The 22005-nt window shown below is 33.2% G+C and overlaps 1 protein-coding gene across 5 annotated transcripts; it reads right to left on the reverse strand.

Moving 5' to 3' along the window:
• Positions 1-697: 697 nt before the first annotated feature.
• Positions 698-20896, reverse strand: LOC135126490 (uncharacterized). 5 transcript variants are annotated; one of them, XM_064052519.1, is made up of 6 exons: positions 20633-20896; positions 3508-3604; positions 3302-3458; positions 1981-3257; positions 1310-1931; positions 698-1256 (listed from the first exon to the last, which is right to left on the reverse strand). In XM_064052519.1, exons 1-6 carry the CDS (start codon positions 20682-20684, stop codon positions 972-974), a joined length of 2490 nt encoding a protein of 829 aa, XP_063908589.1. In that variant the 5' UTR covers positions 20685-20896; the 3' UTR covers positions 698-971. The 5 variants fall into 5 exon arrangements, with proteins under 5 accessions (XP_063908589.1, XP_063908610.1, XP_063908594.1 ...); XM_064052540.1 differs by lacking the exon at positions 20633-20896 and adding an exon at positions 19185-19205; XM_064052524.1 differs by lacking the exon at positions 20633-20896 and adding an exon at positions 11250-11791.
• Positions 20897-22005: the final 1109 nt, after the last annotated feature.

Here is a 22005-nt window from a genome sequence, read left to right on the forward strand (position 1 = left end):
TTCGCTGAAAATAAAGACTCTCTGATTGAAAAAGTGAATTTATAGAGGACCAAACCCTTAAATTATTTCTCACTTATGAAGAAAAACCGTAAATTATTTCCCAGGATAACGTCACCCGCCATCCGCCGCCTAACGAAGCCGAACAACCACCAAGACGTCGGTCGTTTCTTTTAAAATTACTAATCCCACCCCTCGGCGACTTCTTTGTGCCCGGATATTATTAAATCATGGCATCAAAAAGAAATGCCTTCCTAAAATAGTCTAGAAACATCTAAAATTCTTATTATAACCACACGACGTTCCTAAATAATAACAAAATTCTCATAAATAATGCATCTACGCTGGAGGGAACTATTCTTTTCAACGGTTCGTGTTTTATTAATTGCTTTCACCATCACTCGAAATCGCTTACGAACTTCCTAACCGGCTTCAACCTTATTCGAATAATTTCCAACTCACCTGACTTGCCACAGTTGCACATTTTTCTTTGCAACTTTCGAGCGAGCACGAACCGCAAAATGTAAACCAGTTCGAGGTTGGTAAGTAGCTGCGTAAGTGCGAAAGTTAAACCTCGCGCCACCTCTGTGCCAGACTCTCAAACCCGTCACCAACAACTACAGGTTTCTACTTTCGTACCACACGTACAAACCAGGTCACTTGATACTCATCATCACGAATGACTAAATAAAACATCGCATTCTTTACAGGAATTTATTAAACACTCATTACATAAAATAACAGATCAGCGCACTTATGCGCCGTTTTCTCATATATCCAGCGAGACTTTTAATAAAATAAATAAAACTGCATCTTAAAAAATATACAAAGTACAAAACATACGAAACTATCAGCTAGTATGTTCTACGTCGATATTGACAAAAATTGTGTCTTAACACATTCAAAAAATATCTCTGGTAGGTACATTTCGAGTCTTCTGGGTTACATTTATTACTACCTAATCTGCTACTAAATTAGTTCGTCGAATCAGTTGAAAGCCTTGTGGCACTTCCATTTTTGTGCTCCTCCGCCTGGCCACTCCGCATGAAAGACATCTCCATCTGCACCGCCCCTTGCTTGGCAAGCGAGTTCCTTCGATAGTTACTAGGATCTATGCTGGGTTTCCTGCGACTCAAATGTCGTTCCACCCACTTCAACATGGTCAACACCGAATCCGTGGATGGTAAACGTCGCTCAGCCGAAGTTTTCACAATCGACGAAGAAGTCACCCTGAACGTGGCAGCCATACCCTTCAACGCCTACAAAAAAAAAAAACTTTCACCCCACCAGTCCCACACAAACCAATACATACCAGCATAGCGTCCTCATCCGTCGTATCATCCCCTGCATAAATAATCCTGATCCTTTCGCTCCAATCTACCCCGAACGCCGTCCTCAGGATATAAATAGAAGCCCTACCCTTGTTCCACTGAACTGGAGGTTTGGCCTCAATCGCACAATGTGCCTTCCCGGCTTTAAACCCTGCTTCTTCGATCAAACGCTTGGCTTCTTCAGCCAGGCGTGATCTTAAATGCGACGGAGTCTCTCTAAAATGGAAAGTCAGAAGGGCCCCTTTATTCTCGACCCATGCGCCGTCTTTGCATACGCTCTCTTGGAGTTGGCGCAGTAGTTCCCCGACCCTGTCGTGGAACTCAGTGGGCATGGGGTGAACGAACTTGGTACCGTCGGGGTGGAGGATCTCCAAACCGTGGTTCCCGGCGTACGTTATACCCTCAATCCCTACCATCTGCTTAACGTTATTGACGTTGCGCCCTGAAATAATCGCAATGTATACGTCGGATATGTTTGACAGTCTTTGGAGGACGTTTTTCGTCTCGGGGGGGATTATAGCAAGGTCCGGGTGAGGAGCGATGGGGGCGAGAGTGCCGTCGTAGTCGAGTAGAAGCGCCAACTTGTGGGTGTTTCCAATGTACCTGAAACGTAACTCAGGTATTAGGGTTGTTGGACGATAGTGGTACTCACTTGGCTAGGTATTCATCGAAATCGTCTAGAGTGACTGCGGGCATTGACGTAGTACCAATATCGTCGTGGTCTTCTTGAGTTAGCAACGAACCCATAGCTGACAGGAACGACTTTGTCCAGTAGTTAACGTCGTTCAGTTTCTCCCGTCGTCGCAGGTAGTTCATGCGGAGGATTCGTTCGTCCTCTGGCATCGTCAACGCGCGGTGGATAACCTCAGAAGCGTCGTTGATCTCGTATGGGTTGCAAATTAAAGCCTCATGCATGGTTTCTCCAGCACCGGCGAACGGCGACACTATCAGTACCCCTGGTGGTGTGTTAATTTGGCACGCTACAAACTCTTTGGCTACTAAATTCATCCCGTCACGCAGAGGCGTGACAAGACCTACAGCACTATCTCTATAAAATGCTGCAAGTTCGTCTTGACTCACACATCCATAAATGTAACGAATGGGTGACCAGTTCGGGGTTGTAAACTTCCCGTTGATCCTTCCCACCAACTGGTCCATCTCTTCTTTCAACTCTTGGTATTCTTTAACGTCAGTGCGCGAGGGAACCGAGATCTGCAAAAGTGAGACGTTTTCTTTGTGCTGGGGGTGGTTCTCGAGCAACTTCTCGAAAGCTAACAATCTATGCACCAGTCCTTTGGTGTAGTCTAACCGATCCACCCCCAAAACTATCTTCTGGTTAGTGGATAGAACCTTGGGCGCTTTTTCGGACAGTTCGACGAAGCGTTCAAACGGAATCCCGATTGGAAGGGGTCGTACTCGTACGGACCTCCCTCCGTGTTCTACTAAAAGATTTTTCCTATCGACGCGACAACCTAGGTTTCTTTGGCAACAATCAACGAAGTTGAGGCAGTAGTCGGTGATGTGGAAGCCGACCATGTCGCAGGCTAGCATTCCTTGGAGAATTTCGTCCCCCCAGGGGAATAGCCGGAAGATGTCCCATGGTGGGAACGGGATATGGAGGAAGAATCCCAGTTTGCACATGATACCTTCTTCTTCTGCTCCTTGTCGGACCCAATTAGCCGCCAGCATTAGGTGGTAGTCGTGGATCCAGATTAGAGGGACATCGTTACCGGTCCTCCTCGGTAAAGACGTCAACGCTTTCATTGTACAATTGGCGAATTCTTTATTGGCGGTGGTGTAGTTGTGCCAGTGCTCTCTTTTGAAGGTGGCTCGATCCGGCATGGAGTGGAACAACGGCCAGAAGGTGGCGTTGCAACAACCATTGTAGTAGGAATCGAAGACCACCGGGTCTATCTGGACCGCCACCACCTGAAAATTTTGTTAAATATGGGGAGGACGCTATTGAGTTTTACCTTCTCGGATCGCAGACCGGCTGTTGGAGTTATGTCATCCGGGTCCGACTCCGGGATGGGTTCGTTCGGGTTAGCGAGGTGCAATCCGGGCCATCCTACCCATAGTCCGCTGCCGTTGATAACAACCGGAGCGACAGCCGTCACCAAGCCCCCAGCACTTGAATTTACTCAATTTATTATTGTTCAAAGGGTTGGAAGGGTGTTACCTAGCCTTCCGGACGAGCTTCCCCTCTGCGTTCCTCTGCAGCACGAAGGGCAAGCGGTTGGACACCACTATCATGCTCCCGGAGGAGGAAACGACATCTACGGTCATAGCGAACAATTCAGAAAATGGAGCAAAACAAACTCAATTATCAAAAAGACATCGTCCGAAAAGTAAACAAATCTCCGATGTTATTTACAATGCGATGTGATACGCACTGAATAAAATATAAAGCGTTACGGTTTTAAATTGAAAATGGACAAAGATCGTCTTTACACGGACGCAAAGGGTCAACAGTTTATCGTGTCTTGGTGGTCAATCGACATTCAATCTTGTGTTTTCCTACATATTTGTTTACGATTTTTTCTAATGTTCTCGGCGGAAACGAGTTCATTTCGACACCAACCGCCCCGAACTGGCTCACTTTCCTCTTGGTATAAATACGGGGAGAGGATTGGGCCTCATTAAGAAGATTCTCGCCGACGAGGACCCTCTTGTTGTCTCGAAAAAAGATGCTGGGGTTTTAAGGTCGACGATTGACGTCAGTGGCGAACCGACCCGAATTGCAACCACGAACGGTGGCGTGATTATCAAGTACACGCTGGAGGGCAGAGAAGACGGCACACGTTATCCGTGTTTGTTGGATAACGACGAGAAAAATTAGGCAGACGTTACCCCCTTACGTAAGAGAGTTATCGCATTTTTCAGGTTGCTTTATGGAATTATTGACACGTCAAGATAATTTTAGCCACGGGCCATGTTTTGCAACGGCTATTTTTGCTGTGTTATTTATATTTCGCCACAGATCTACACGTGCTATTACCAAAAAACAGTTCCAAGGGAGGCTTCGTGGCCTAATACGATTTAAAAAAACAAGTGTGTGTACGAGCTATTTTTAACGACTGCGCTATTAGAAACACAATTAGAGAGTCTTTGATCTGTTTTAATGGACTTGCTCGAGACTCTCCACCCTCTGCTAAACCCTCCGAGTGAGCTTAATCCGCAATCCGAGTGAAAATCCACATGCTACCAAAGCTACCCCAATTCTGGCTCTGCAAACTTAGTACCGATCTCGGATTCCGCAAATATCGCTACAACAAGAGTTTTCCCATGCATATTGGACAAGAACGTCCCAAGTTCGATAAGGAACAAGTTTATAACCCGACCACCACTACATTACTGCATGCATTTAACCCTCAAAGGGGATATATAACTTGATTGAAGGAGTTTTCCTACATTATATACGGGGATTAACGATGTTTTATGTTATTATTATCGGGGATGAATTAAGTATAATGATGTTGTTAGCCATTATTACTGTTGCTTATCTCATAAATGTTGTTTATGGTATTTGGATTATGATGTAGAACTACATGTGTTGGAGTGAGTCAAGCGGGAGAAATGTATGGTGGTGAGAAACGATTAGTCAGCATATACAATGAAACAGTTCTTTGACTGGCCGAATTGTGATGTTATTAGGCAAGAACCCGAGTGGAAAGTTTTGCGTCTAATTCAGGAATTGAGTGCGAATGCACATAGTTTGTAGTTGAAAGATCAACAATTTTAAGAGGCGCCACTGAATTTATTTATAATTATCTGTTTGACGCGACAAGTGCATATAAAAATAAAATTAAATATATTTATTGGCGACAAAAAACTAATACAAATGGAACACAGTAAAGAAAAAGCCAGATTAGGTTAGAAAAAGATTAGATAACTACAAAAAATAAATTGAAACTGAAAACTAGGCGAAACAGCACGACATAAAACGATATTAATTTTCTGGGGACGGAATGTAGCCAAATAGCTTGTTTTGTGTGTTATAAATTTGAGTTGTGATATCCACAGCAGCTATAGTTCTTGCTCTGAGATAATGAACACAATCTCTTAAAATGATGATTCTAATAATGAATACCACAACTCACAGAAACTTAATTGTCCTAGTTTATCTTCCCTTTGATGAGTTTGGTCAAGTGTTTACTACTGAAATAAAACCATCGAAACATTTAGCACCAAATATTCACTATTTCAAAACTGAAACTATGGCATAAAAACAAATATTCGTATCGATTAAATGTAAAATCAAAATCAAGTGCAAAACTTTATACGAGTTCTTGAGAGTTCATAATAAATCTAACAAAGTGCATGTTGTTTTTGAGGAATAACACGCACCTTTTTTTAATAGAACATCCCATATATTTTTTCGTATTCTCATTAGCTTCTTCCTAGGCATTATAAGCACAGTTTATTTTCAACAAATCGCAATGAGGTTACTTTTAAAGTCTGTCTTAAAATATTTTGTGAGGGGATACATAAAGGTACGCACTTTGTTGTGGTACCAATTAAATTAAATTTTATTATACAGAGTAACACTCTGTAATTTATTACTGCATCTTACTGTATTTTTTGTTCCCATTCTTTGAATACGTTGTATGGCTTAAAAAAGTAAAAAAATTGCAGTAACTATCAACTTTAAATATAGAAAAAAGAGAGGGAACAAAAAAATAGAATAAAATACGGTAATAAAATACAGTGTTCTATTTGAAAATACTGAAATATCGAACAATCAATCACAACTTGTAAAAATATATACGATATTTCATTAAAAAAAAAAACTAAGTTGTGTGTTACATCTTGAAAACAGAACACTCTGGACAGTTAAAACTCACTCGACTTACAGTATCTACTATAAACTGTATTCCGTTGCCTGATAACTTATTTGATCTACAGACCAGAGTGCACTCAGGCTAATGTCGACTCTAAGCGTTAAGAAACGATTAAATCTATGAGCCATGTTCCGTGATCTGACACACATGCTAACCGGTTTCGACCATAATTTCTACGGGAAAGAATTGCTTGGTCGCACTTCACAACGAATAAATCAACATTTTGCTAGGTGCATGTGTTAATTATTGACATGCAACTATTTTTTGTTTAATTAAGAAATAATTCTTTAATTACGTTTGGTACTAGCAAAATTCCGCAAATTAACAATACTGTTGGAATTGTTATCTTGCAATAGATTTTTTTCGGAAAAGTGTAGTTATTTTTATCTTTTGAATTTTTATTTATTTTTTATATTAAAGTTTTTGCAGTTTTTCTTCCCTTCGATTTTACGATTTTTAAATATTTGGATTTTTCAATTTTTTAATTTCTCAGTTTTTGGAGGTTTCAATTTTGGGATTTTTCAGTGTTTCTTACGTTTTTCAATTTTTCGAAATTCCATTTCTGGGATTTTTCAGCTTATTTATTATTCAAGTTTTCGATTTCTCAATTTCCCGATATTTCAATTTTACCTTTTTCTAATTCTTCTCCTCTTCAGTTTTACAATTATTAAATCTTTGGTTGTTGCAATTTTTCAAATTTAACTTTCATAAACTCTCACTTTTTCGATTTTGAATTTCTTCGATTCTTCAATTTTTCGACTTCACTTTTCTGACTTTTTGATTTCTCAATTCTTCAGATTTTTAATTTCTCAGTTTTTGGATTTTTCAGTTTTTTCAGTTTTTTCATTCTACGGCTTTTCTTTATTTTTTCAATTTTTCGAAATTTCAGTTTTGAGATTTTTGAGATTGTTCATTATTCAATTTTTCGATTTTACAATTTCTCAATTCTTCGATTTTACAATTTCTCAATTTCTCGATTTTCAATTTTTCGATTTCCTAATTTTCCGATGTTTCAGTTTTACGTTTTTTCAATTTTTCAATTTTTACTTTTCTAAATTCTTCAATTTTTCGATTTTTCAGTTTTTTGATTTTTCAATTTTTCGATTTTTTTAAGGATTCGATTTTTCGACTTCACTTTTTTAATTTTTTAATTTTTCAATTTTTCAATCTTTTAGATGCTCAGTTTTTGGGATTTCTCAGTTTTCTTTAATTTTTAAATTTTTCGATTTTACAATTTCTCAATTTTCAGTTTTTTGATTTCTGTATTTTCCTTTGTTTCAATTCTACGTTCTTCCTATTTTTCTCCTCTTCAATTTTACGATTTTTAATATTTGCTTTTTGCAATTTTTCAAATTTGACTTTTATAAACTTTCAAATTTTCGATTTTTCATTTCTTCAATTCTGCAAGTTTTTAGGTTTTTGATTTTTCAATTTTTCAATTATTTAAGATTTTCATTTTTTGACTTCACTTTAGTGATTTCTCAGTTTTCAGATGTTTCAATTTTACGTTCTTCCAAATTTCTCCTCTTCAATTTAACGATTTTTAAGTATTTGATTTTCGCAATTTTTCAATTTTGACTTTTATAGACTCAGTTTTTCGATTTTTTTTTCATTCTTCAAATTTTTAAGTTTATGATTTTTCAATTTTTCAATTTTTTAAGGTTTTGATTTTTCGACTTCACTCTTTTGACTTTTTGATTTTTCAATTTTTCAGTTTTTGGATGGATACTTCAGTTTTGAGGTTTTTCAGCTTTTCTTTCATTTTTAAAGTTTCTCGAAATTTCAGTTTTGGGATTTTTCAGATGAACTATTAATTCAATTTTTTGATTTTACAATTTCTCAATTTTTCAGCTTCTCGATTTTCAATTTTTCCATTGCCCAATTTTCCGATGTTTCAGCTTAACGTTGTTCAATGTTTGTCTTTATTTTTCTTTAATTTTACGATTTTTAAATATTTAGATTTTTCAATTTTTCAATTTTTGACTTTTCTAAATTCTCAATTTTTCGATTTTTCAATTAATCGATGTTTTGATTTTCGCATTTCTTGACTTTCGACTGTTTAGATTTTCCTGTTCTTCAATTCCTCAATTTTTCGACTTTTCTGGTTTTTGATTCTTCAAATTTTCGATTTTTTTGAAGGTTTGGATTTTTCGACTTCACTTTTTTGATTTTTCGATTTCCCAATTCTTCGACTTTTCGATTTTTGACTTCTGGATTTTTCGATGTGTCGATTTTTTACTTTTTACATTTTTAAATTTTTCGATTTTTAAATTTTAGATTTATCAATTTTTCGATATTTTTATTTTTCAAGTTTTAAAATTTTCAGTTTTTTATTTCTCGATTTTTCATTTGAGTTTTTCGATATTTCAATTTTTCAAGTTTTCGATTTTTCGGCTTCCTGGTTTTAGATTTTCTGTTTTTTATTTAATTTTTATTTTTTTAAATGTTTCGATTTTTTCAATGTTTTGATATCCCGATTTATCGAGATTTGGATGTTTCGATATTTTGATTGTTAAGTTTCTCGATTTGAGTTTTTCAATGTATAACGTTTCGATTTTTGATTTTGGCCTATTTCGGTTTCTCAGTTTTTCCATTTTTTCGATTTCTCGATCTTTTGATTTTCTTTCGACTTCTCAATATTTCAATTTTTCAATTTTTAGAATTTTTAAATTTTCTGATTTCCCGATTTATAGAGATTTGGATGTTTCAATGTTTTCACTATTCAATTTCTCGATTTATCAATTTCTCAATTATTAACTTTTCGATTTTAGCCTATTTCGGTCTTTCGAATTTTTAATTTTTCAATTTTTGAATTGAGTAGTGTTGATTTCTCGATTTTTCGTTTTTCGGTTTTTAAATTTTAAATTTTTGTATTTTTAATTTTTTCGATTTTTTGATATTTTGATTTTTCGATTTTCAATTCCCCGACATATCTATTTTTCAATTTTTCGATTTTTTAAATTTTACATTTTTCAATTTTGGATTTTTGACTTTTCTAAGCTCTGAGTTTTTCGATTTTTCAATTAATCGATGTTTTGATTTTCCCATTTCTTGACTTTCGACTGTTTCGATTGTTCTTCAATTCTTCGGTTTTTCAGGTTTTTGATTTTTCAATTTTTCGATTTTTAAATTTTAGATTTATCAATTTTTGGATATTTTAAATTTTCAATTTTTAAAATATTAGATTTTTCGACTTCCTGGTTTTAGATTTTCGGTTTTTGAATTTTTTGTTTTTTTAATTTATCGTTGTTTAAATTTTTCGATTTTTCAATATTTTGATTTCCCGACTTATCGAGATTTGGATGATTCGATATTTCGATTGTCAAGTTTCTCGATTTATGAGTTTCTCAATTTTTAACGTTTCGGTTGTTTATTTTGGCCTATTTCGGTTTCTGTTTTTCCAATATTCCGATTTTTCGTTTTTTCATTTTTCCGCTTTTAGATTTTTCGATTTTCCATTTTTTCAACTTTTAACATTTTGTTTTTTCGATGTTGGTCTACTTCGGTATCTCAATTTTTCGATTTTTCGATCTTTTGATCTTTCGATTTCTCAATATTTTAATTCTTCGAATTTTTAATTTTTTTTATTTCTCGATTTATCGAGATTTGAATGTTTCAATGTTTTGATTGTTCAATTTCCCGATTTATCAATTTTTCAATTTTTAATTTTTCGGCTTCTGGATTTCTCGATCTTTTGATTTTTCGATCTTTACTTTTTGGATATTCGATTTTTCGATTTTTTAAATTTAGGAGTTTTGATTTCTCGATTTTTCGTGTTTTGGTTTTTAAATTTTAGAATCGCAGCCGATTTTGCCACTATACACTTACAAAAATTGAAATATCTTTGAATTTCAAAATTAATTGTGCCATTAATTTTTATATATAAAAGTGATTAGACAAACTCTGGAAACCTGAAAGTTTAAGGGTGGCTTCCCCTTACGGCGTAAGCAACCCTTAAAAGGAATTTCTCCAAAATAAAAAAGTAAAAAGGGCTGAAATAATTTTTTTAAAATCCCTACACCTAGAAACCTGAATTTTTAAGAGTAGTTTTCCCTTTGACGTAGATACACAAAGAGATTTCCCAAAATTTGACCCTTTGGGGACTGAAAACGTGTGAAATATATTTTTACAAATTCTTTGTAAAATATAAATGTCACAGACCATGGCCAACTTCAACTGCACACGCTTCATGACCACATATCGATAAAAAAAACTAGCAAACTCTAACGAGACAATATAATTTCCTAACACTTTTTTCGTTAAATTTTCCACACAAGAAATTTGTCATTTATATCCCACTAACAAATAACACAATAAAATTAAACTAAGCATATTTTAAAATCAAGTTTCAATTTAGTACTTAGATGTTTCTAGGTAGTAGTTTACGACCACGTTTAAACACGAATAAATGATTTTATTGTTTCGTCGAACAAGTATTTAACTTGTATTTATGAGCGAGCTGTAACTAAATCGAACTATTTATTTTTACTATACCTTCGTTAAGTGGATATAACTTCATACCATTAAACACTGAAGTACAAGTGAAGAAAAAACAGAACTGACAATCATAGTGTAGTTGTAGCCGGCTTTTGAAGGAAATTTTCCGACTGTTTACAACCCCATTCATTCAATTGTGACATAACAATGAACCTTATTTAATTTTTGAGTATACAAAAGATAAACAAAAATAACTTCCTTTGTTCTGACGGTTTAGCTAAATCTAACACCAGTAGCGTCAAACCTAGCGAAATCACAATAACAACAACAATAAAAATAACCATTCACATGGTACTTAAGTCGTTCCGCCTGCTCCCGGTACCACCAGTACCCACGAACCAATTACGCCCGCCGCAAAAATCAACCGTATCGTAAACCCCACCACATCTCCGGCATAATAAACTTATAAATCATCCTCTTTATCATCCAACTATCTAAAACAACATCAATATTTTTCTTGTCTTTCAAACAAACACAAACCAAAAATAAACCATCTCCGCAGGAACTCCTTTAGTATCAAAGTTCCTGCAACGACCTTGTCCTCACGATTCGCGGTAACACAACAGATAAACCACATCATTACCACTTGCGTCTTCCATGGAATCGTAGCCTTGGTCGACCATGTCCTAGACCATCACATCACACCCTCGCCCTGTCAAGTACTGACCACATGCGAAGTATTGAATCAATAATTGGTGCCCACGCATTTCTTGGCAGGAAAATTACGTCCATGTGATAAAGTCGATCGCCAAGGACCGCCGCCGCAGGTGCAAATGAAAACAGTCGTTATCAGCGTGATATATGCGTCAAGGACGCGGCTTAGACGGATTAGGAGCACTAGGTGGCAGCGTGATGGGAGTATTTTAATTGGCATGAGATGGATCGTGATGAGGCATCGGTGCGTTGTTTGTACACGAGGAGAGATTTGCAGGTTGAGGAGATCGAAGACGAGGGAGTCAGGTGGAGTGATTTATGGCGAGTGTATTTTAAGAGTGATATTAGGTAAATTAAGAGTGGCAGCGATATGAAAGCTTCCTGAATCGGTTATTTATAGGCGCGATAATTATAATTTATATGTAGGTGGCAGCGACGAGTTAAAAATCGTGATTTTTCAATTGATGAGAACAATCACTCAAGATTTCTGAAGTAGTAGGTACATACTGGCAATTTGTAGTTATGGACTTTAGTATAGTTAAAATGAATAAATTTGTTCAAACGCTTTCAAGAGTTTCACAATTGTGGTGAAAAACTAGAATTAAATCGCTACTAAAATTAGTTGGTACATTTAAAAAATGTGTAACGAAAATTATGCAAATAGTTTAGGAGATTTTGTGACAATCAAACCCAATTTTTACTTACGGACGTCATCTCCAAAATTTTTTATCAGTAAATGTGATTTAAATTTTATAAAATAAGATACTTCTACATTTGAGGTTTGTGGACATTTTCCAATTCAACTTTAAACCTGCAAAAGGGAATGCTCTGAAATCTTGCAAATGTTTTAAGGTTGTCGTAAGGATTGCAAATTGTTAACCAAAATTTATTCGTCAATGAATTCATGAACCCCCTTCAGAATTGATGTCAGCTTAGAATTTTCTCGAATAAATGTTACTTAAATCTTAAAAAGTAACATGAATCCCTGTTGAATTTTTGTCGTCGACATCGACATTTTCAAAATTTTACAATTTTCTTTCTCAATTTTTGGAATTTTCAATTTTTTTGCTTCTCCATCTTTTGATTTTTCAATTTTTCAATATCTCAGTTTTGGGATTATTTAATTTTTCCTGTTTTTCAGTTTCTCGATTGTCAATTTTTCGATGTTTCATTTTTGGAATTTTTAAATTTTTGGATTTTTAAATTTTTCGATTTTTCAATGTTTCAATTTTTGGCGTTTTTAAATTTTCGATTTCTCGAATAATTTTTTGATTTTTCGACTTTTCTCGACTTCGATTTTCAGATTTTTCTATTTTTCGGTATTTTGAATTTACCATTTCTCGATTTCTCGATTTTCGGATGTTTCGCTCTCTCGACTTCTCGATTTTTCAATTTTCAGATTTTCAATTCTTCAATTTTTCGATTTATCAGGTTTTTGACCATTTCTCGATGTCTCGATTTTCGGATGTTTCCCTCTCTCGACTTCTCGATTGTCCAACTTTCAGATTTTCAATTCTTCAATTTTTCGATTTTTCAGGTTTTTGATTTTTCAACTTTCCAATTTTTAGATTTTACGATTTTTTTTTTCTGATATATCGATTTTTCGATGTTTTAGTTATAGAATTTTCCTAAATTTTTTTATTCTTCAATTTTTCTTCGATTTTATTATTTTTTGATTTATCGATTGATCAATTTTTTTGCTTCTCGATCTTTTGATTTTTCAATTTTTCAATATCTCAGTTCTGGGATTATTTAATTTTTTTTTATTTTCCCTGTTTTTCAGTCTCTCGATTGTCAATTTTTTGATATTTCATTTTTGAAATTTTTAAATTCTTGGATTTTTAAATTTTTCGATTTTTCAATGTTTCAATTTATGGCGTTTTTAAATTTTCAATTCCTCGAATAATTTTTTGATTTTTCGACTTTTCTCGACCCTTCGATTTTCAGATTTCTCTATTTTTCGATATTTTGAATTTACTGTTTCTTTTTTTTGATATATAGGTTTTTCGATGTTTCAGTTATAGAATTTTCCTAATTCTAAAGTCTTCGATTTTTAGATTTTTTTTAATTTTGGATTTTTGTATATTCGAATTTTCAATTTTTTACTTTCCGATTTTTTTATTTCTCGAGTTTTTGAATTTCGAAACTGGAATTTTCAATCTTACTAACTTTCGATATGTGATTTTTCCAATTTTTTATATTCGACAATTTTTAGATTTTCCAATTTTTTTTCTTTTCGATATCTCAAATTTTCAATTCCGTTCTTGAGTTTTTCGATTTTTCAAGTTTTTTACTTCTCGATTCTTTGATTTTTGACTTCGAATGTTCGATTTTACAGTTTCCGATTTTCCGGTTTTTTAATTTTCAATTTTTAGTTTTTCGAATTTTAGGCTTTTGGATTTATCGAATTTTTGTTTTTTGGTATAATTGAATTTTCAATTTTTCCATACTCGAATATTCAATTTGTTTCCTTTTTGATTTCTCAATTCTTCAATTTTTCAAATTTTCGATTTTTGAATTTTCCATTTTTGTCAAATTTTCGATTTTGATTTTTAAAAATTCGATTTTTAATTTTTCCATTATTCGATTTTAAAATTTTTTTTCATTTTGGATTTTTGGATATTCGAATTTTCAATTTTTTACTTTCCGATTTTTTTATTTCTCGAGTTTTTCAATTTCGAAACTGGAATTTTCAATCTTACTAACTTTCGATCTGTGATTGTTCCAATTTTTTATATTCGTCAATTTTTAGATTTTCCAATTTTTTTTTCTTTTCGATATCTCAAATTTTCAATTCCGTTCTTGAGTTTTTCGATTTTTCAAGTTTTTTACTTCTCGATTCTTTGATTTTTGACTTCGAATGTTCGATTTTACAGTTTCCGATTTTTCGGTTTTTTAATTTTCAATTTTTAGTTTTTCGAATTTTAGGCTTTCGGATTTATCGAATTTTTGTTTTTTGGTATAATTGAATTTTCAATTGTTCCATACTCGAATATTCGATTTGTTTTCTTTTTGATTTCTCATTTCTTCAATTTTTCAAATTTTCGATTTTTGAATTTTCCATTTGTCAAATTTTCGATTTTGATTTTTAAAAATCCGATTTTTAATTTTTCAATTCTTCGATTTTTAGATTTTTTTTATTTTGGATTTTTGGATATTCGAAATTTCAATTTTTTTTCTTTCCGATTTTTTTATTTCTCGAGTTTTTGAATTTCGAAACTGGAATTTTCAATCTTTCACTAACTTTCGATCTGTGATTTTTCCAATTTTTTATATTCGTCAGTTTTTAGATTTTCCAGTTTTTTGTTCTTTTCGATATCTCACATTTTCAATTCAGTTCTTGAGTTTTCCGATTTTTCAAGTTTTTTACTTCACGATTCTTTGATTTTTGACTTCGAATATTCGATTTTACAGTTTCTGATTTTTCGGTTTTTTAAATTTCAATTTTTAGTTTTTCGAATTTTAGGCTTTCGGATTTATCGAATTTTTGTCTTTTGGTATAATTGAATTTTCAATTTTTCCATACTCGAATATTCAATTTGTTTCCTTTTTGATTTCTCAATTCTTCAATTTTTCAAATTTTCGATTTTTGAATTTTCCATTTGTCAAATTTTCGATTTTGATTTTTAAAAATCCGATTTATAATTTTTCCATTCTTCGATTTTTAGATTTTTTTTATTTTGGATTTGTGGATATTCGAATTTTCAATTTTTTACTTTCCGATTTTTTTATTTCTCGAGTTTTTGAATTTCGAAACTGGAATTTTCAATCTTACTAACTTTCGATCTGTGATTTTTCCAATTTTTTATATTCGTCAATTTTTACATTTTCCAGTTTTTTGTTCTTTTCGATATCTCACATTTTCAATTCAGTTCTTGAGTTTTTCGATTTTTCAAGTTTTTTACTTCTCGATTCTTTGATTTTTGACTTCGAATGTTCGATTTTAGTTTCCGATTTTTCGGTTTTTTAATTTTCAATTTTTAGTTTTTCGAATTTTAGGCTTTCGGATTTATCGAATTTTTATTTTTTGGTATAATTGAATTTTCAATTTTTCCATACTCGAATATTCAATTTGTTTTCTTTTTGATTTCTCAATTCTTCAATTTTTCAAATGTTCGATTTTTGAATTTTCCATTTGTCAAATTTTCGATTTTGATTTTTAAAAATTCGATTTTTAATTTTTCCATTCTTCGATTTTAATTTTTTTTTTCATTTTGGATTTTTGGATATTCGAATTTTCAATTTTTTACTTTCCGATTTTTTTATTTCTCGAGTTTTTGAATTTCGAAACTGGAATTTTCAATCTTACTAACTTTCGATTTGTGATTTTTCCAATTTTTTATATTCGTCAATTTTTAGATTTTCCAATTTTTACGTCCCGAGCGTAAGCAAAGGAAGTATTGTAATCGAGTCCGTCGGCCGACTCTCTACTTTTACGTTTTCTCGATCTTTCATGACCCCTAGAAGACGAAGAAATAGGTCTCCAATTTCCGTCTGTCTGTCCGTCCGTCTGTCCGTCTGTTGTCCCGGATTTTATTAGACAGATAATCTCCAAAAGTACTCGACCGATTGTTGTGAAATTTTGTACTTATATTAAGAATATCATGTAGATGGTAAAACGCTAACCAAAATTTGTCTAATCATCCCCACCACTAATGCGATGACGTCACTTCAAAATTGTACATAGTAAATGGGTTTTCAATTGTATAAAATAACATAGTCCTACACATGTAGTTTACAACTCTGAATCGACTTTTCACCCGAAACGTCCAGATTTTTGGAAAAAAAATCAAAATTATAAAACAACATTTTGAAATTTAATTTTTAATCTGCTAACCAGAATGCTTTGAAATGTTGCAGATATTTTAAGGCTATAAAGAGCATCATAAATCTTTAGTCAAAAAATATTTGCTTATCCCCTCCAAAAACTTGATGACGTCAGCTCAAAAGTTTGTGGAATAAATCATATCTAAAATGTACAAAATATGATGAGTCTGTACTTGTGATCTATCACTCCATTCATATTTTTTGGATTTGCATATACAGGGTGACTCAAAAAAATTAATGAATGCGTAAATATATTTTATTGATTTAATCAGGAACTACAAAACCGAATGCTCTGAAATCTTGCAGATGTTTTAAGGTCATAAAGAGCATAATAAATATTTAGTCAAAATATATTTGCTTATCCCTCCAAAAACTTGATGACGTCAGCTCGAAAGTTTGCCGAATAAATCATATCTAAAATGTACAAAATATGATGAGCCTGTACTTGTCATTTATCACTCCATTCATATTTTTTGGATTTGCATATACAGAGTGACTCAAAAAAATTAATGAATGCGTAAATATATTTTATTGATTTAATCAGGAACTACAAAACGGAATGCTCTGACATCTTGCAGATATTTTAAGGTTATAAAGAGCATAATAAATGTTTAGTCAAAATATATTTGCTTATCCCCTCCAAAAACTTGATGACGTCAACTCAAAAGTTTGCCGAATAAATCGTATCTAAAATGTACAAAATATGATGAGTCTGTACTTGTGATCTATCACTCCATTCATATTTTTTGGATCTGAATGTACAGGGTGACTCAAAAAAATTAATGAATGCGTAAATTTATTTTATTGATTTACTCAGGAACTACAAAACCGAATTCTTTGAAATCCACTGCGAAAAAAAAACATAATAGGCATACAGTCACGTTTCCGACAGCGAGGGAAGTACTGTCTAAACTCTTTAGACCAATTTTTTTTTTCGATATGTCAAATTTTCAATTCCGTTCTTGAGTTTTTCGATTTTTCAAGTTTTTTACTTCTCGATTCTTTGATTTTTGACTTCGAATGTTCGATTATACAGTTTCCGATTTTTCGGTTTTTTAATTTTCAATTTTTAGTTTTTCGAATTTTAAGTTGTCCGATTTATCAGATTTTTGTTTTATGGAATGTTTGATTCATCGAATTTTCGAGTTTTCGATAATCGAATTTTCTATTTGTTTCCTTTTTGATTTTTTAATTTTTCAATTCTTTCATTTTCAATTGTCCGAATTTTTGATTTTTCGAATTTCTGACTTTTGAAAATTCGATTTATCAATTTTTCCATTCTCCAATTTTTGATTTTGCGATATTTCAATTTTGATTTTTTTACTGTCCGATTTTTTATTTCTCGAGTTTTTGATTTTCGAAATTGGAATTTTCAATCTTTCTAGTTTTTGATTTGTGATTTTTCGATTTTTACACTCCCCAGTTTTTAGACTTCACAATTTTTTTACTTTCCGATTTGTAGATTTTTTACTTCTCGATTTTTTAATTTCTCGAGTTCTCGATTTTTCAATTGTCGATTTTTTCACTTTCCCTCAAGTTTTTCAATTTTTTTGATTTTACATTTTAAGATATACTTAATAAACTGTAACTTCTTGATTTTACAATATTTGTGTTAAAAAAATGTAACCAGAATACGAAGTTGTGTATAAAAATATATAAAAGAGAGAAAACCAGCCACATAAATTTCTAAGACAACATTCTTTTAGCTTATTTTATCAACATTTTCACTGATAACCTCAAGGATCTTTTACTTCTTGTCCGAACATCCCACTACCTCTTTTAAAAATTTAAAGAAACTGATGACTTCCCACAAAATATAGATATCATTTCCTTAAATAATTTTCCATGTACAAAGGTCCATTAAAATCAATTTACTCCTAGTCATACTGTGTAAAATCCATTAAAGTAGCGTCACGATTAATTTTTTAAGTATTTTTACTTTCATGTTTTCTCGACATTTTAGGACCCCTAAAGGACGAAAAAAATTGTTCTCTCGTTGCCGTTACATACTTAAATACTTGTGGATTATGAAGACGCCTTAAAATTTTCCCTGAAGCATCCAAATTTGCGCAAGAAACGTAAGAAAAAAGTCAATTACTCACAATAGCATAATATAAACATTTGTTCTTTCAAAAAACATCACTTTAAAGGCACTTTTACGTTTCACTGTAAATAAAAATAAACAGAATTAATTAACAAATGCATTCACAAGTATCGGAATAAGTGAAACGTGTAATATTCCATAAATGTTTATCAAGAAGATGGAAATTTTACCGTGGAAGAATTGAACTGAATTCTAAAAGATTACGTTATAAACACAAAACACAACGTTCTGAGAAAATTGTATAACACAAATAAAATCAGTGCTAGAAAAGTACTAGAATAAATATACATTCGTAATAGATGCATTCCGTCATATTTTTAATAAATATTTTTCACCTAATGCTCTATTTTCAAATGGAAACATTTTCCGAGTAAATACTGCGCTTATATTGATAAACGGCTTTTAATTTTATCTCATAACTTTCTCGAACACGTTCCTTTAGATAATAGCTGTCCTCCCCACCACACCGTATTGTTACCAAGCAACAAGTTTTCGAAAACTGAAAGATTTTTTTTTCGAATCCAAGACCAATACATCCAATGAAAATTGATTTCCATTTTGGAGTACTAGCGTTATAAACAGGGAATATTGTGGCTGAATTTACTAAACTATATATATTTTTTTATTGTACATATATATTCCGCCAAAAAATTTTAATAACTCGCCATTCTAAAGCCAGTGGACTATACATTTTCCAGGAAAAAACAATATACTAAGTTAATAGTGTTAGGTTTATTTAAGTGTGTTATAAACATTGTATGCATTTAGTGAGCCACTAATTACGCCATTTTCAATTAACGATAAAATTAGTTCATCATTTTAACCTTGAATTTCAACCAAACGTTGCAGCAGTTTTTAATTTTTTTCTTGCAAACGAAAATATCCACTGATAACAATTCAAATAATAATTATATTTATTAAATTTATACTTACAGTATACTAGAAAAAAACACGGTTGATGAACGACTAATCAAAAAATTGACACATGCACGATATATAATTTAAGCATACTGAAACCGTGTTTATAAATCGATTCCTTGTTTGCGGGACCTGCCGGGTTCTAAAAAGTAATGTTTAACGAACGTGATGTTTCGGTTACGATTTTAACCTTCATCAGACCGCAAAATTTATAAAAATTATCATACAGATAAATTCGTCAATGGCAGACTTCATTTATCACGTTCTGATCAAGGCTAATTCGTATTCAAAACATCGTTAACGAGAAAGTTTTGACTGCTCAATTCAGAAAGAACACTTCATTTTGAACACTGATCGTAAGAACAAATTCCCTGCGTCTTCTAACTCAGTTCGTTTCATGATAAAAACATAAAATAAACCGCCCGACCTACACATGTTACACTTATAAAGAGCTCATCCAATATTGACCCCCAAGTCCAATATAATTGCCTGTAAGTATTGGGAAAATATTTGCTCGGTCAATATTTGCATTCAATAAGAAACGAGTGAGGCGCCATTAACGTCGTGAAAATATAAACATCGCATGTGATTCCGACGCTAATTTAATAACGTGTCAAAAAAGCCGAAACTAACGACAATAAACAGTCGGTGGCCAATTTAGAAAAAAACAAACGTTACAGAATACAAACACTCGTTACGCAATCTCACAGAACAGAAGTACAACTAATCACGAAAATAAACAAACGTTACAATCCCCGTTATCATAAATCACTGTTATACAATTTCGTTCTCTCTAGAAAAATCCATAAATACAAAGTTCCTAGCATTTTTGGGTAGATACACAACGCCGGCACGTGATCATCACAGACATAACTCACCCGCCCCTCCACCACCCACTGACAATATCATATCCCATATGACTACTACAACAGCGAAAACTAGATCTGACCCACAAACTAGTGGCCTCCTGCTGATTTTCGCAGGTTCAACAGGTCGAGCCGAAGCAGGAGTCGAGTCCAGCCCTAAACTGAAGGGATGATGAATTTCTGCATTCATGCGCACGCTGGCAAATCCCGAACAACCCTCAATGTTAATAAGGCCAATAAAGGGCGTTCCACGGGACATTTACCACTTATCTTATTACAGGTGGTTAACTCATGCATTTCCGGACAAAAAGTTCCCGCGACAATTTTTGAGCATCAAATTGAAATAAAAACGCGATTTTTTGATGGTAGAAATCAAAAAATACATATTCGGGTGGTACTACAACTACTATTCAAATGGTTCAAAAAATTTTGACCCTATGGGTGATTTTTTTTAGTTTGACCGAAAGCACGGGTTTCAGGTGCGCGTGTGTGCATTTGGAAAGCTCGTAATCGAGCAGTCCGATAAGTGGTACCAAAATAAAAAATACAAAAGGTCAAGATCAATATTGAGGTAGGTTATCGCTTGTTATTACTCACTGTCGAAGTTATTTTCCGAGGGGACTCTTGGAAGGCGTCGCCACAATCCCATAGTACCCGCCAGTTTTTTCGTACCCTGCTGAAATTTTTTCTTAATGTTTCTAAACCACCGGCCGGCGATGACTCTAAAGCTTGGTGTTTCTTGATTTCCTTGCTGGCGGAGAGTCTGCGCGAAAGGTGCGCGGAAATTTACCGAGCGATCGAATAATCTAGACCGATTGTCTTCAGACCGAGAGAATTGATAAGTATGGATTTAAAGTTTATCCATTGTGCGAAAATTTTGACAGCATTGATTAGGCCGTCAGGATGACGGGACGGCGCTGACTGTTACCAAGGGTGACTGGGGGATGCAAATCAATGCAAATGGGGGCTAAAAATAGGACGGGTTATTTTTGACCGTGGGAATGACCGTTGAAAGCGTGAGTTACAACCATAAGGGGTGGATGTCGAGGCCTTGAACTTGAATCGGCAAAGTTGATAACACTAAATTTTGGTTCGGGGTAGATTTCTCTTCATGTTTTACGACAGTTGTCGGAAGATGGCGCAAGCTTACGTTCTGTGACTATAACCTTGAACTAGATACACAATCAGGATCGAGCGTACTTCGAAGGTTAAAGTAGTTTTTCAACAAAGATTAAGTCCTGGATGTAAAGTTTTCAGATTTTCGAGATGCCGTTAATTTAAAACTTTGTCTGAGTGTTAATTTTTTAACTCAGATTTCTTTTCAGACAAAGTTTCAGAACTTGTTGAAACTTGGGGCTTGTAGCTTTCTAACTTAGTTTTAAGATTTTTTATTCTGGAAACATAAAAAATACATGGTGTTCAGAGCTACCAAAATTAAAGTTTCTATTATTCAGGTGTTTTGTCAAAATGCTGCAATATCGGGTTTAAGATTTTCTTTGTAAACTTGTAACGCGAGACTTTTGGACAGATTTTTGTCTCTAATTAAAAATAAAAATATTCTTGAGTGGGATTGGAGAATATCAAATGATTTTAAAATATTTGGATTATTCAGCCTATAAAAGAACACAAAGGGAGTTAGAATTATTCTGATTTTTCGTTGTATTGATGATAAAAATGATTTGTACGTTGTGAGACTTAAAATAATTGCAATTGGATTTTTTATTTAGAGCACAAAGTAATCTCCTGTTTCCATCTGTCTGTCTGTCTGTCGTCTGTGTCAATTTTTATTAGGCACATAATCTCCGAAACTACTAGACCGACTGTTGTTAAATTTTGTAAGTACATTAGGAATATCATATAGATGCTAAAATTTCCTCTTTATAGTTACTTTAACATTACATAAAAATACATATTTTTGTTTTAACTTATAAGGGTTAAGATTAAAAAAATAAATCGCAAAATCAAGTCTT

The sequence above is a fragment of the Zophobas morio genome, unplaced genomic scaffold (genome assembly GCF_036711695.1).
Source record: "Zophobas morio isolate AGI-343-1 ecotype UQ-CSIRO unplaced genomic scaffold, CSIRO_AGI_Zmor_V1 ptg000002l, whole genome shotgun sequence".
NCBI lineage: Eukaryota > Metazoa > Arthropoda > Insecta > Coleoptera > Tenebrionidae > Zophobas > Zophobas morio.

What these genes read in the sequence shown, in the direction of transcription:
- LOC135126490 (XM_064052513.1), bottom strand. Translation starts at nt 10,796, where the DNA reads ATGAATGGGGTTGTAAACAGTCGGAAAATTTCCTTCAAAAGCCGGCTA. An exon ending in GTTATATCCACTTAACGAAG is followed by an intron (nt 3,605 to 10,663) that starts GTATAGTAAAAA and finishes CTATGACCGTAG; the next exon opens with ATGTCGTTTCCTCCTCCGGG. An exon ending in CCGGTCTGCGATCCGAGAAG is followed by an intron (nt 3,258 to 3,301) that starts GTAAAACTCAAT and finishes CAAAATTTTCAG; the next exon opens with GTGGTGGCGGTCCAGATAGA.